Source organism: Sitodiplosis mosellana, unplaced genomic scaffold (genome assembly GCF_009176505.1).
Source record: "Sitodiplosis mosellana isolate CC-2019 unplaced genomic scaffold, AAFC_SMos_1.0 Smas_scaffold_11, whole genome shotgun sequence".
In the NCBI taxonomy this organism is placed as follows: domain Eukaryota; kingdom Metazoa; phylum Arthropoda; class Insecta; order Diptera; family Cecidomyiidae; genus Sitodiplosis; species Sitodiplosis mosellana.
The window spans coordinates 1,663,822-1,678,940 of NW_022595253.1; the positions used below are offsets into that span (position 1 = coordinate 1,663,822).

Sequence of the window (15,119 nt, forward strand, 5' to 3'; positions counted from 1 at the left end):
TGTGCCGTCATTTCAACGATCGGATGGATGTGTGTGTGTATTCTATGCAAAAATAATTTTGCAAGTGACAACGAACGAACCAGTTATTTCACATTTTACATGAAAATATGCATTCCTATTTTAATATATGAATTTTAATTTAAAATCTTTTATAGCTATTGTATGGGATAGATAGCCGGCGTCCTTTTACCCTCGTTCATTAAACTTCATTTGCATGTTGGAAATATCATCATTAAATATTTTAGAGCGGTTGGATTTGACATCAGTGAGCATTATCTTTTCGTGAAACAAGCGAACATCACAATATGACTTCTCTCCCTGTCTCTCCTTGCTCCTCTCATTCGCTTCCTTTTTCAGCTCCCATGCCAACCCGCCGCAACATTGATCCATTCTAATGACATTTCATATATATATATTTACATTTTATAACTCAACTGGCTATTTTGTACTGCAAATATGTGAATGCGGTTGTCACAGCTACTGAATAGTTTTCATAAATGGTAAAAGTATACGGTTTAATCTGTAGTTTAAATCCTCATAAATTTCTTCGGCTATGTGACGCAAGAATTGGAAAATATATATCTATAAAATGAACTGGAAAGGCGAAAGTCAAAAGTCATAACATAAACTCGATTCCCATCATATAGCAAACAAAAAGCTTTTCAAATATGCTTACACAATATTTCATATGCCAATTTCGAAAGGAATTTAACATTCCCGTTTATCTTCCACTTTTTAATTATTACATTCTTTATGACAATGGACGGATACGGAGCCAGATCCAACCACTGAAGTCGATAAAGTTTAATCAATTGCTTGTTTACTCCCATGAAAATGGCAGCGGAGAGAATGGGGTAGCCATTTATTGCAGATAAAATTGATGTATTTAAAATGTGCCCATCAAAAAAAAAAGAGAAACGAAGTTATGAGACATTTGAACAATTTCATGGAAAACTTCTTACCATGCAGCGTCAGTAGCAGCAGTTTAACATTGCATCATCGTCTATAATATTTTTCTGATTTGTTTGACTATGAGCTGAGCTGAGATCAGTCGAAAAGTAGTAAAAAGTGCCGTTGGCCAATTGCAAAATGATGCAAGAGCAGCAAAATAATGGCTCAATATTATTTATGTATGCACACTGCTACAACAGTGTGGCGTACTTGTTTTGTAGACAAGCATGCGGTTGCCGAATGAATTTGCAATTACAGTGAGCTGCTAATTTGTTGTAGCATCCGAAAGAGGAATAAAAGGGGGATCGATTGCTTGCATACATGAAAGGGGCGAAAAAAATGAAAAAAAACCAAACGGCGACGACGACGACGACGAGGTTGTTTGTTATATTGGTTGCAAGTAAATTTTGCAATTCATCGTCGGTATTTTGACAGCTGAGTGAATAGAATGCGTGTTTTCGATGACAAAAGAGAAGTAAAAACCGACAAACACATTCTATTCAAGCTTTGGGTATAAAATTGGTTCCTCCATATGTGTATCGGTCGTATGCATGCTACGCATATCTCTTTCACCCACAATGCCTATCGATTTTAATTTTCAAAGCCAACACAGCACATCTTATTATCGAGACTATTGTCGATGATCAACATGATTCCATATCGAATTCTCGACATTTTCATTCTCGAGCAACCGCACCTTGTTTACAGCTCGGTTCTCCATTTTATTTGGTATTTACGATGAATGTGGAAGCAAAACGAAGAAAATGAAAATGAATAAGAAGAAAATGAGAAAAAAAAAACCCATGTCTGCGTCTTCGAAATGCTTGTTTAATGCATATACACACACTCATACAAAAGAGAAATTGATATTGATGGTTATGCAAAGGAAATCCCATCAACTGGAAATGTACGTATACTGAGCAATGCGAATGCTGAAAACCAAAAAAGGGTCGATTATTGAATTTAAATCATAATCTATTTGTGTTGAAAATAAGGCGAAATGCTAAAATGGAAACACAAACGGTAAGGGCATAAGCATACGGTCGCATCACATTCAGCATACAAGATGTTGGCGAAAGAAAGGCGAAGAAAAAAAAGATAGAGCAAGAGAACGAGAAGAAGAGCAAAGAGCCAACAAAATGAGTGACCGATTTCACTTTGAGAATGACGTGAATGAGATAGATGGAGAGAGCGAACGGGCGTACGGTTCAAGATGAGAGCTAGAGAAAAAGGAGCGCTGCACGTGCTCAACAAGCATGTCGTTGAATATCAATCATCCGAACCACATTTTTATAATTTAATTTTGAAATAGCAAAATCGCACGAGAATACTGAGTACGCGACCCACACTCGCAGAGCATACACAAGAGCACATGGGACCAACATGATGAGTGATGTTCCGTGCACGACGAAACAAGGCACAAAACTAGTTCTTTTCATCAGATACGAGTCAATTCGAGAAATTTGCTCTCATTTCACTTGTGAATTGGGCGTCCGGCAATCATTTTTCTTCTTTTTCTCCTTCGAATAATGCCCTTTTGATGTGGGCCTCATTTTTTTTTGCAAATCATTTTTTTTTTGCATTGGACAATTCAATTGTTTGTTGTGTTTTTTTTTAAATATTGCCTGCGTAAATCATTATCGAGAAACCACTTGAGGCTTAAAACGTGTATTCGTTTCGATTTTAATGAGTGAACGTAAAACGAAAAAGTAAATGTTGAAACGCAGAAAATCACATTGTTATCGTTAACAATGAAGGAATCGTTCTCGCAAACGAAATTCTGAATGAAAATAAACTGTTGCGTCGACAATGTAAATGATGATAGAGAAGAAGAAGAAAAAACGCCAAAAGTAATAGGGAAACGGACCAAAAATCGATGCACATATCTCATTCTCTGTCGCATAAATAAATATGAGAGAGCATTGCTATTAACGCAGCCTCGTCAAAATGCTACAAATGATGCTAATAAATTGCGGCCCCTAACGAGATATTGATATGGCTGCGAAACGAGCGGGGGTGCATCACTTCAACGAACAGATTCAATTCAATATCGCAGGTCTGCGTTCAATCCATCTCCCTACTCACTAGTTTCATATATATATATTTTTACAATTTCTGCGTTCAATTTGATGCAATAGTGGCTTCGTTGATGGTCCCTATCCTTTTCTCTCCCTCTCTCGCTCTTTCTCTGTTTACATTATTGCATTGTATTCGATTTTGGGGGCGCGAAAACAATCTCAACATGTAACAAGACACGAACTGAATCGGAAAAAAATGCATTAAATTATTGCGTTTTGTCTCGATTACATTTGTATTGAATTCGAATGATGTTCGTTTCATTTGTTCTCCTCCTCATTCTCCTTTCATTTAGTGCTTTTCACGACGACAGAAAAAAAACGTACATAATTTAACAATATCATCGCAATATATCGCTCACAATTCACACATATTCGACAGAATCGTACTCATTATTTACTTGAATTCGGATGCATTCAAGAAATGTACATGTATTTATAAATTGTAATCAAGAATATTGCTTTTTCAACAGCATAACAAATCTATTTGATATCCCATTAACATAATAATGTCGCCCGAACGAAAACGACAACAACAACAATGATTACGACAACGACATCGACGACGACGACGATGGAATGACGCCAACAACGAACGACGACATATCGACTTTAACATTCAGCAGACTTTTCCATGCATATAAGTTCAAGTTTGCGTCCATTCAAATGCAAAACGGCAAATCGAGAATGATTGCAAATGATGCATACCAGTGCAAGAAAGAGAGAGAGAGAGAGAGAAACTCACTGAATTTCGAGAAAAGAAATATCGATTGTAGTGCAATATAATCAGCAAAAAAACTTGCCAGCAGACGCGCATACACTTACAGCTCGTCTTCGGTTTTCTTTCAACATGATATTCAGTATTCACATCTCCTTCGTTGTGCATCATGAATGACGCAGCCGAGTTGCAATTCGGCATTTCATTCAAACGAAAGTTTCAATCGAACGACAATCAAAATGGAAACTTTACTTTCCATCATCAAGATTTCCATTAGCCTTAATAAATGAAAAGAAATATCGACGTTTTGCCACTCATGCAATTTTGATCGCAAAGCGAACAACGTGTACATGCGTGTTTGAGCATTTTCACAGTTCACTTCATTTAAATAATATGCTCGAATTTGCACATTGTTTTTCCGCTATTCGCAAACACGAACCAAAACTCAATATCGTACGGTATGTATTGCAATATGAAAACAAAAAAACGATGACCTCCTCCCCATCGGAATGTCTATCAAGCGATTTAATTAAAATTTATGATTCGCATGCATAATTCAGTGGTGATTTCATCAAATATTCATAACTGTCATCGCAATAAAAATCGATAGCGCATAGTTTTTTTTTTATGTCATAAAATCAAATATCCATCGTCTTTCAATATATATAATAAGTTCGAAGTTGATAAGTTTCTCAATTGCTGGCAAATTTTCGCACTCTCCTTCACTCTCTCCATTCCCCTCTTTCTCTCTCTCACTCACTCTCTCACTTCGTGTCGTTTGTGTTGTGCTAGTGTGAACGTTGAAAGGAAATATTAAATCAGGATCTAGTTTGCAACATTTCAGCGAATTACGACCACGCCACCAATGCTCAATTTGCACAAACGCACACACATACACGAAATTTTCATGAGCAAGTTTTTCGTGTGTTGTTTCGTGCTGCTTAAATGGTGTTTTCACCAGTGAAAACATGCAATAACTCAACGCCAATATGCACACACGAACCAGCAACAATGGAGTCGTTTATGACAAAAGGTCAACAGAATTATTTATAAGACGAACGAAAAAAAAAAATGGCACACGTTAACAGTCAGTTTGACATTTGACGTTGTAATGAGTCGCCTCTCATTCATTCGCGACGCACGGCCCGAACGACTTTCATACGGGCATTGAAAACGAACACACATTTTAATCAGATTGCAATGAAATACGATTCACTTCAATAAAATTAATTAGTTAAATGTAAATTGCTCAACACACAAATTAAAATGATGTCACAAAATAGCGCTGAAACGATTACCTGGTCAAGTTAAAGCGGTTCAATTGGGAGCAGCGTGGGAGAGTACAGAAGAGATTCAATTCAAATGATTGAATGGCGTTGAGCGTGAAATAATGAAATGCTGAGCACAGCTTCAAATTTATTGAAAAGATTTATAAAAGCTTATTACATTAAACATTTGCCAACGGCTAACACCACCGCCTCTGCAGCACATGCTCAATTTGCGTATGCTCAAAGTGGCATCAAGTGAAAGCCTTGTGTAATTATTATGTGTTTTGTAAATGTGCCGATTATGTTAAATTAGATGCACCCATTGAGTGCAGCACACACAACGAATAAATATATGTATGTGTGTGTGTGTGTGCTGCACACTTAAAACCATGGCATAATTTATTAGTTGGGCGGCTAGCGCATTGAATGCTGTGTCTGTGAGTGTCGGAGTGCCAATGTGTGCTCAGGATCGGTTCGACATCAATAGATTTATGTATTGAAGGCCAGTATGGCAGTTTAATGTTGCATGTGAAAGTGGCCAGCCATGTAATGGTGCTTTAATGAATGTGCTTGGCACGTTCGGTATAAAATGCCGAACAAAATGCATGTTTGCTATGGAAAATTAAAAAAAAAACACACTTTTCCACTGGTAAAATTTGTTCCCAAAGCTTTCGAGATTTTCGGGTAATTAATTGCTTAAACTCTTTTCGAATCCGCGATTTTCCGCTTTCTTTGCTCAATGAAACAGATTAAATAACCAATACTTTTACAATCGATTGGAATTTACTTTATTGCACTGCAATTTTACTTTCAATTCGAAGTTGCTGCAACGAAGGAACGGTCAGATGAGAAAAAAATGGCACAAATAAAAAAGAAATATATATTTGAGCGAAATATATGTGCCGAGTGAAAGAGAAAGAGAGAGATCAAGTGCAATTCGATAGTTTAAAACAAATTGATTTAGAATTTTGGAAACAAAAGAAAAATGCCAATGAAATATGCTTTCAATTCCAATATAATGGGGATCGGAAACATTGGCCCGAACAAATAAAATACAAAAGTATCGATTTTGGTGGAAAAAATGTCGAAATGAGAGTGAGTGAGAGAGAAAGGAAAGGAGGGAGAGATAGAGAAGGAGAGAGATCGAGTGAGCTAAAAAAACAAAAGAAGCAAAAATTGCTTCAAATAAACAATGTCGCACATAAATTGTGTCAATTCGGGAGCGTACATTCTCAATCGTCATAGTGCTTGGAACGTTTTATCGGACATTTTCACTGTGAACTACAGATACACATAACGAGTTGCACAGTGTGTCACACTTTACATTGTAACGAACGATAAACATTTGAAAAATGCTACATTGTACATAATTGACGTTATTGTTTAACAAATTGAAAAATTGAATATTGCACTAGAGTCACCCATTGGATAAACACTCATTCAATGCCGAATCTCCCCTGAAGCACTCGCTAATAAAATCGATGGCATTATCGCGAGAACGACAGAAAAAACTGCACACCAAAACCGTTCAATGAGCAATTTTTTTCGTGTTGATTCGTTCTCGCTCTCGCTTTGGCACTCTCAATTCCTCGGGTAATAAAACCAAAATTATTTTACAACCACCATTGATTCGGGTTGCATCAAATATTCCATCCGAAATTGAAATGGATTTTCAATTTATTGATTGTTTTATTTTCCATAACGAGCAATAAAAAGCAACGCAGTGCTTCATGAAAATGTTTAGCGAAACATAACGAACGGTTCTAAAGAAGCGGTGTTGTGTGTGAAACCTGGTTTCCTCTTTATGGCAGTTTTCGGGCCGTTTTTTGCTCTGTTGTTGTTGCAACATCATACTGATTTGATGCTGCTGCTGTTGCTGCAGCACACAAGTCAAAAGATTTGGAACATCATGATTGTAATGGGAGAGAGCGAAGGACACAAAGAAATGGATGGGAGGCAAAGTGAAAATAGGATAATTTCCCATGAACATTTTCATTGAAATAATTAAAATCGAAATAATTGTATAAATGGACACATTGCCATTGGAATGGCTTTCACAATTGTTCATTGAATATCGAATTAATCATGATTCATGTTCTATTTGGCCATTGGGTTTTGTGTTTGTGTGCTAAACACTAAGCACATTCCATATGTGATTTCCATTAGCCTAAATGCCTTATTAAATATGAATAATTATTGCACATGCTTTGCCAACTTTTTTGTTGGCGCACTTTGTAACAACATCTAACTGTGGACGGAAAAATGGACGCAATTCAATGCGAATTGAAATGGTGTGTTTTCTCATTGTTATTTCTCCTGAAATGATCATAATCATTTCGGACGGAGGCGAAACTGAATCCATTTTCATCGTGTGCTGTTGGCTTCGTTCATTCGTGCTGTTGTTGCTGTTTTTTATTCTGAGTTGTTTCTACTATTCTCCCGCTTGTCCGCGTTTGTTTTGTGCATGTGCAATGACCGAATACGAATTTATGTGTTTTATGACTCCGGGGAAATCATAAAATAAATATATTTTGCGCGTTTCACCGAGTATACTTTGTTCAGCCATGTTTGCGCGTCGCTCGTGGCTAATATGCTATTACGATTTTACACCGTTGCCATTTGCAAAAGGATGGGGCCGATATGCAGAGGATATAACACATCAGTGTAAGAGAAAAACGCTTCGTTCACCGGCTGAACCATGAGATTTAAATTCGTTCACACAATTTCATGGTTCTTCCACATCTATATAAAGCGGGTATGAGTGGCGCGCGCGAGAGTTACCGCATTGCTGCCAGCCAAAACAACTGCAAAACCATATCTCTCAATCGTTCGGATTCTTTAATTTGTACGAGCAAATGTTTCGACTTTTTCGTCGAAACGGAAAAATAGCATCACATATTTGAAATGCGGGATGAAGCCGAGTGCAAATACTGTTTGTTAGAGAGCGACTAACGCAACGAAACATTAAAACTGTTGTATGAATGCAAACGGGGCACATCGATTCAATCGCACTTGCTTTTTGCCTTCGCTCTCTGCTCCTGCTGAGCACATTTCAAGCACTGAAACATGTAAATGTTTCACCGGGGCAATATGTAAATATTGCGCGCCTGTGATTGTTTCACTGCGCTTTCATTATGTAACCATCGTAATCATCGTCCTCGTCCTCGTCGCCGGAAAATGAAATATATAAAGTTTTCATGTGTTGTTTATTGGTTTCGGAGCAAACGAAAGAGCCATCAATATGTTACGGTCGTTAATTAAAAATTATTGCACATGGCGCAAAAACATAAACATCCTAATGGAAATGTGTACTGCTTTTTCCATCATGCGTTTCTCTCTCTCTCTTTCCCTCTTTCTGTTTGTCTGTGTGTGTTGTGTTCGTGCAAAGCGACCCATTTGCACTTGGCCGACACAAGAATGTGTCGTTCGCTCGGCACAGCATACAATGTAATAATTTTATTGGACAATTAAATCCAATCGAAAGACATCAAGAGGAACCAAATGAAGCATACTCACAATATCACTGACATGAATTGTGTGTATAGAAGCATTTGTATCGCCAAACAATGATCCGTGCACACAATGCTGCTGCGTTGCATTTGCACACAGTCGAGTAAGGTAGGATTTTGTTTTTCGTTTTCATTTCATCTTTCGTTGATTCGATTTCATTCCAGGAATGAGGTGTGTGTTTTTGTCTCAGTCACACGAATATCGATTGTCCGTGCCGAGCTTTTTTCTCCTCGGTGTGACAAAAATGGATTTTATGGATATTTTATAGTGAAACAAAAGTTTGTTATTGGCCCAAGCCAACACCAAAATAATATTGTAATAAATCGAAATCGATTGCAGGCTGAGCGCGCCGGGACACATTTGTTCTGTCGGGGGTGCGTTCGATTGCGTGTGCCATAGCCATTGCAATTCGATGAAGTGAAACATACAAATTTGATTGTATTGAAGTATGTATGCGAACGGTTGAGGGGTTCAAGTTGTGAATATTATTGTGTTATTGGAGTTCGGTGCTTGATCGATTAAATGACCGAGCGAGTGAGCAAGAGAAAGAGAGAGAGAGAGAGAGAGAGAGAGAGAGAGAGAGAGAGGAGGGAGAGTAGAGAGTAGAGAGAAAGCCGCTTCGACATTTCATTGTGGTAGATATATTGGTCGGTGGATTGGTGACATGTGACATGCTGATATTTGTGGATGCTTTCAATGCATTGTTTGCACTAAACAATAAATATGCAGTTGTTGTCGCACCATTAGATCGAAAATTGGTCACGTGTTCTTGAGCGTTGTTATAATGGAACTGCGTCATTGCACGTCATCATCGTCGTCGCAGCCATGGTCATTGTTGTTGTCATTTTCGTCTCGAAAACCAAATATGTATAGGACAGACGACCAATAAATAGTTGTGTGCGTGTGTGCCCTGGTTCCGGAGCTGTAGTCATGGTTTTTTGGGTATCATTTTGATGTGTGATTACTAGGAATGCCATAGACTTGCAAATGTGGCATATAACAAGTGAGTGTTTGAGAGAAAGAGAGAGCGAGAACGAGAGGAATGGAGAGAGAGAGAAAGAGCACCAGAGGCGGAGAGACTGAGATGGAAAGAACGAAATGCATGAACGCAAATGTAATAAAATTGTCCGGGGAACTATTCAAGTGGTCTGTTTCGATAAGCTGTATTCCATCGATCGGAATGCTCGTTTATTTAGCTATATTTATTTACAATATCAACGAAATACCTACCAAATTACACACAATCCCGTTGTAACCAAAGCAAAATTAATCTAACTTATTGACTTTGGTTTATTGTTCATACGGATCGTTTGTGTGTGGGTTTTGTTTATACATGGAGCACACTCCCTTCAATGCCGTTGGCTTGATTGATTTTCCCTTGCAAAACGTTCAATAATAAACTGCACACGCCGATAATTTTCATCCCCGCGCAAGTGATTAGGTGACGCAGTAAAATTGACGATGCCGTTTGCAATATAATACGATGTGGGTATTGTGCTTTATGCGTGTGTTTTGCCACATCTTTTGTTTCGATAACCAACCGTTTTGACTCGGCTTAATCACACACGAGAATTCAATTAAAACCTATGATTTGGCAAAACTTGCGAACGGGCGATGACTTTACGTACACAATTTAATTAAATGGTGTATCAGAAAAAAAGGAGAACCCAACATTTAGACATAGTTAAATCAAGTTCTATAAATCACGAGCGCATTGATGAGGATATTGACGTATCGGATTTATCAAAACCATCACGAAATGTTTTGAAATCATTCTGTCTCGTATGAAAACTTTTCATTTTTATCAGGAATTCAAATCACTGTTTCATCGCATTTAATTTTCACTCTCAAAGGTCACGATCCCCAAAACTTGTTCCATAAAACCAAATCAAAAACACCAGCAAAACTTTGCAAGTATGTGATAATGGGTATAAACAAATCGGCAGACGATTTTTTTATTGCCATTTCATCTTGTCAAAATGCTGCGAATTGAAGTAATAAAATGGAACTGTGAATAAATTGGTGGAAAATGTGTCATCAATTTTGATGCGATAAATGTGTTCGTTCATAGCACTTGAAATGTGATATGAAAGAAAGAAACAAACAAAAAATCGAGTGAAATAAACGCATTTTGGTTTTGCCATCCATTTTGACGACAGTAAAAATGCTTTATGTGTCGTGTTCGTTTTGTTTTGGATGTGCGCTGGTTTTGTGTTGTCCGTGTGTTGACCTGAATGAGTCGCACAAAAATCAAAGATAAAAGACATCGTATAACGGTGTCGAAAGTTGGAAAACAAAAGAAAATGACACTTGCAAAACTTACCTATCATCATAAACGAAGCCCGCATCCAGTGTGTTGAAATAGAGGACAAATGCTAGCGCACAGCAACCCAAGCCTATATAATCCATGCTGCAAAGAGAGGATAAAAGAATAAAACATGAGAAAACCCATCGACGAATAGAAAAACGAAACAACAACAAAAAATAGAAAGCAATTCGATCATGAAAAATGTATGAAGAGATGCTATAAAAATCGTGTTAAAGTGCGCCGCTGACTACGATGATGATGGTGATGATGATGATGACGACGACGGCGACGGCGACCAATTCATGGACAGAAATAATAAAATATAAGTGAAACAACGTCGTGAATCTCAAATAAAATGCTTTTAGATGTGATTTGGACAAAAGTTTCCATTTACGTTTCATTGTCATAAGATGGTTATAGGTGTGTAACAGTTAAAATGTCGCAACAGAACACAGTCGCCCCGGTTGAGATGTCCCATCGCTTCGCAAATCCAAATCAACGATGTCGGCAGAAATGCAGAAAAAAATACCGATTTTATTGTGAAACGCTTGTCGAAATATCAAGCGTAATGGAATTGATGAAAAAGATATTCTCAACGTAATCCGGCAAAACACATAATTTTCGCGTAACGGTCACACATGCATGAATACTATGTGTACTTCATGTAGGATAACAACATTTATACAGTTACAGGTAAAAATGTTGATGGCGTGGCACACAGAACGGAGAGAACACGAAAACAAACAAAAAAATAAATTGCAATAAATTTTGGCGTCGCTGTCACATCGACACTTTTCACGGGCGTTTCTTCGGGAATTATTTTGGAAAAAAAAGGAAATAAATGTTCGTTCGACGTGACAACGTTCCCATAATAATTCGCAAAATTGAAACGCGTTTCGATAGTGCTGCCGCAGTCTGCCAACCATTGGCGTTATTATTGATTTACAAGCACGTACTGGTGACCTAGTAGCACGAAATCACACCGTGCTTTCCTTTGCCTCACTTATGGGGGTGAAAATACTAATAAATGTGCGCTTTTTGACGTCGTGCTAGCGAATATCCGAACTTTCCAGCAAAAACATCATTTGATTGCTGGCCGGGTGGATGCGTGTGCATACCGCTGTCTTCACTTTTCACAAAGAAGCGTCTGAAGGAGAGGCCATCTCAATTTTCATGATTGTTTTGTATACGTCATACTGAAAGAAAATCCTGTCGGCTCCCAATATTTCAGAGTGGGTGACAGAAAATCATGAGAACGCACCGAGAGAGAATGAGGAAAAAACTGAACATGAAAAAGGAGTGTAGTCGTCATTGAGAGTGCACAATGTGATAGAAAATACGTTTCCAACCAGAAAACTAAATAGAATATAAGCAACAACGACGAAGATGACGACGACGACGACGCTGGCAACATCAGCAGCGCAATCTGAGTCTGATCGAAATGATTTATGTTAGTTTGGCTTTTTGACAGTCACAACTTTCTACATTAACACAGACGACAAAAAAAAAAAACAGCACATACAACCAAAACAACACTGAAGAAAACTTCATTTTCTCGTTGCGTTGTTTACTCGTCGGTGTGTGTGGGTTGCGAATAGCTCTATTGTTAGTGCGGTGAACGTTGAACATGGTTTTTTTTTCTTTCTCTCTCTCTCCTTCTCCTTTTCTCCTTCCCTTTTTCTACTTTCTGTTCACTAGCAGCGAGTCGGTTCGTTTCTATGCCATTAAATTCGCCTTCGTCTTGGTTGGCAAAAACAAACTTGGGATTTTGTTTGCGAACATTCACTTACACGTTCACCGATGCCACTGGAAAAATACACACACACACACTTTGCTCCAATGTTTTAGCGAAAATATAAAATCATGAACAAATATATATGTCAACGGAACAAGACGTTCAATGCAACAGTATTGATACCATTTTGCCAATAAAAAAAAACCACCAACCAAAGTCAGAAGATGAAGGGAATAAGCCTTGGCAAAAAGTGTCCATTGCGAAAAGCAAACAATCTCCCTGGCAACTTCAAGTCAGCCAGTCGATTCAAAAACCAGAAAATTCAATATTTGTTCAATGTTCGGGAAAATATGGAAAACTAGTGACAGCTGCTTGAAAGATTGCAACACAATTTCATCCGGAGACATTTCATTATTATTGAAATGGAACGAATCTCTCATGTCTGCCGGGAAATCAGGCATTTCGAATGTGATGCGGATGCGTGTGTAGGAACAAAATCGATATTACTTCAATGATTTGATGACTTTTTATCTAATGTTTGTTCTTCGCTTTTCCACAGAACTTCTGTGACAGAAGTTTGTGCCATTCAATTCTTAGAATTTCACTGATAAATTTTAATAATGAAACTCATGCGAGAATATGCATTGCATGTACGTTGCATAGTAATGTTATATTTATTTACAAAATCAATACCAATAAACGGCATCCACAGTATCAATTTCGAAATGTCAAAGCTTTGGACCAGTTGTCAATTAACGTCAAACTCGAGAGACCACGTAATCAAAATGTCAACACAATCACACAATCTGAGTTGCATTGTATTCAATTATTTCGCTGGACTTCATTCACGAAGAATAGCGAGACAATTGATTTATATTTACTCTTAGCAAATGAATCTGGTTTATTAGTCGTCATAGTTCCAAATGCACTTGAAAAGTCAACGAACTGAAATGTGCTCCGCGGTTGTTCTCTCGTTTTGAATGCAAGGTGTGCATCACAAATGGTTATATCGCTGTAGGCTTCAAGTATTCAACTTCATCATAATACTCATTTTTGCTTTGTATGGCGAGGCGTTGAATGCATATGTACTCACGTGCATTTATTTGAATTTTCTATTTTATTTCGCGCTGTAGTGATCCTTCATAAAACTCACTGTGACGTGTGCAAGCTACTGAATCATTTTTCTTGCTCCATAAATAGAAAAGTCAGGGCCAAACAAAGCGAACGAGAAAGAATGGGAAGAAAGTACAAACAAACAAAGGAATAAGAATTGTGTAAAGCACACTTGAATAGGATCGAAGAAACAATATGCATCACGCGTACGTGAACAATTGCAGCATGACAAAGTCAGTCAGTTTTTGCCAGTTTTTGTCGCAGCGAGTGTGTGTGTGTGTGTGTGTGTGTGTACCGGTGGTTTGGTTGCAAAAGTCAATTTGTTCTTGTATGCTGTGGAAATAAAACACGTAAAAATGCCAAAAAGTTGTTCGTGTCGAGTGAGCAAGGCGCACGAATTACGGAGTTGATTATCCAGCAAGCCTTGTCATATATGGCGAGAGCAATGAGAATGAAGGGAAAAAAAACACAGTGGCACGTTTATAATTTAACCTCGTCAACTGCACAATGCTACAGATACATACATCGAGTGAAGGGAAAAAAAATAACAGTGGTTGAAAATAAGGATTGTAAAGCGAATCCAGAGTATTAAGGTGATTTTAGGTTTTCTTTGTTTTCATTTCTGGTTTTTTTCTTTCTCTCAAATTGCATTTTGGTATGCACAGTGCACACACGGTGCACCGTTATGCTCGTGTCTATACACAAACCCATATCTTCTTCTCTCTGTTTCTTTCAGTGTGTGTATTCGTTGAGCGTGAGAATGCTGTTGAGCCAAATGTGCTGTTAAACGAAATGTTTACATTGTTTTGCGATCAGAGTTCAAATTCAGCAGCATCTCGTCGAGCGTATTCTCATATACACACATACACACACATGCCTGGGAAGTTTGCCCGATTCACTAGCGTACAAAACGCAAACACACCTCGCTGGAATAATAACAAGGCACAACCATATGCATCATGAATTTCTATGTTCTGTTTGTTATTTTTTTCGATTACTCAAATGAGAATGGGGAAGAAAAGTCTCGATAGAAATAAGTAGCGAGAAACGTGTTTAAATCTTCAGCACACAACATGGTCTCGACTTCGAGATAGCAAGAGAGAGAGAGAAAGAAAGAGAAAGATAGCGAGAGAAAGAGAGAGAGAGAGTTTACGTTTGCTCGCTCGCACCCAAACATCCAAGCTATTCGCTGGAAATACGAGCTACATGCAATTGTAAATTGTTATGTGTTATGCAACAGGGGAGTCGTTGCATTTGCCAATTGCTAGCGAAATTGTAGGTTTGTGGCACTGTGTGTGAAAACTTATCTTTTCTTGCAATTGTAGAGAAAGGCCATTAGGTTAAAGGAACTGAAGCGCATCGTACAATATTAAAATCACCTTGCCTCATTCCATCATGCTCTTTCTTTCGTTTTTCTTCAAAATATCGCTATCTTTGCAGC

General features: G+C 38.0%; 1 protein-coding gene across 1 annotated transcript in view; it reads right to left on the reverse strand.

The window, feature by feature from the left end:
* Positions 1–15,119, reverse strand: part of LOC129567311 (protein O-mannosyl-transferase TMTC2) — a gene marked incomplete at its 5' end in the record, with an annotated part of 128,714 nt that overhangs the window by 15,890 nt on the left and 97,705 nt on the right. Inside the window, 1 exon segment of the mRNA XM_055444076.1 lies at positions 10,846–10,932. Coding sequence (XP_055300051.1) covers positions 10,846–10,932 — 87 coding nt within the window.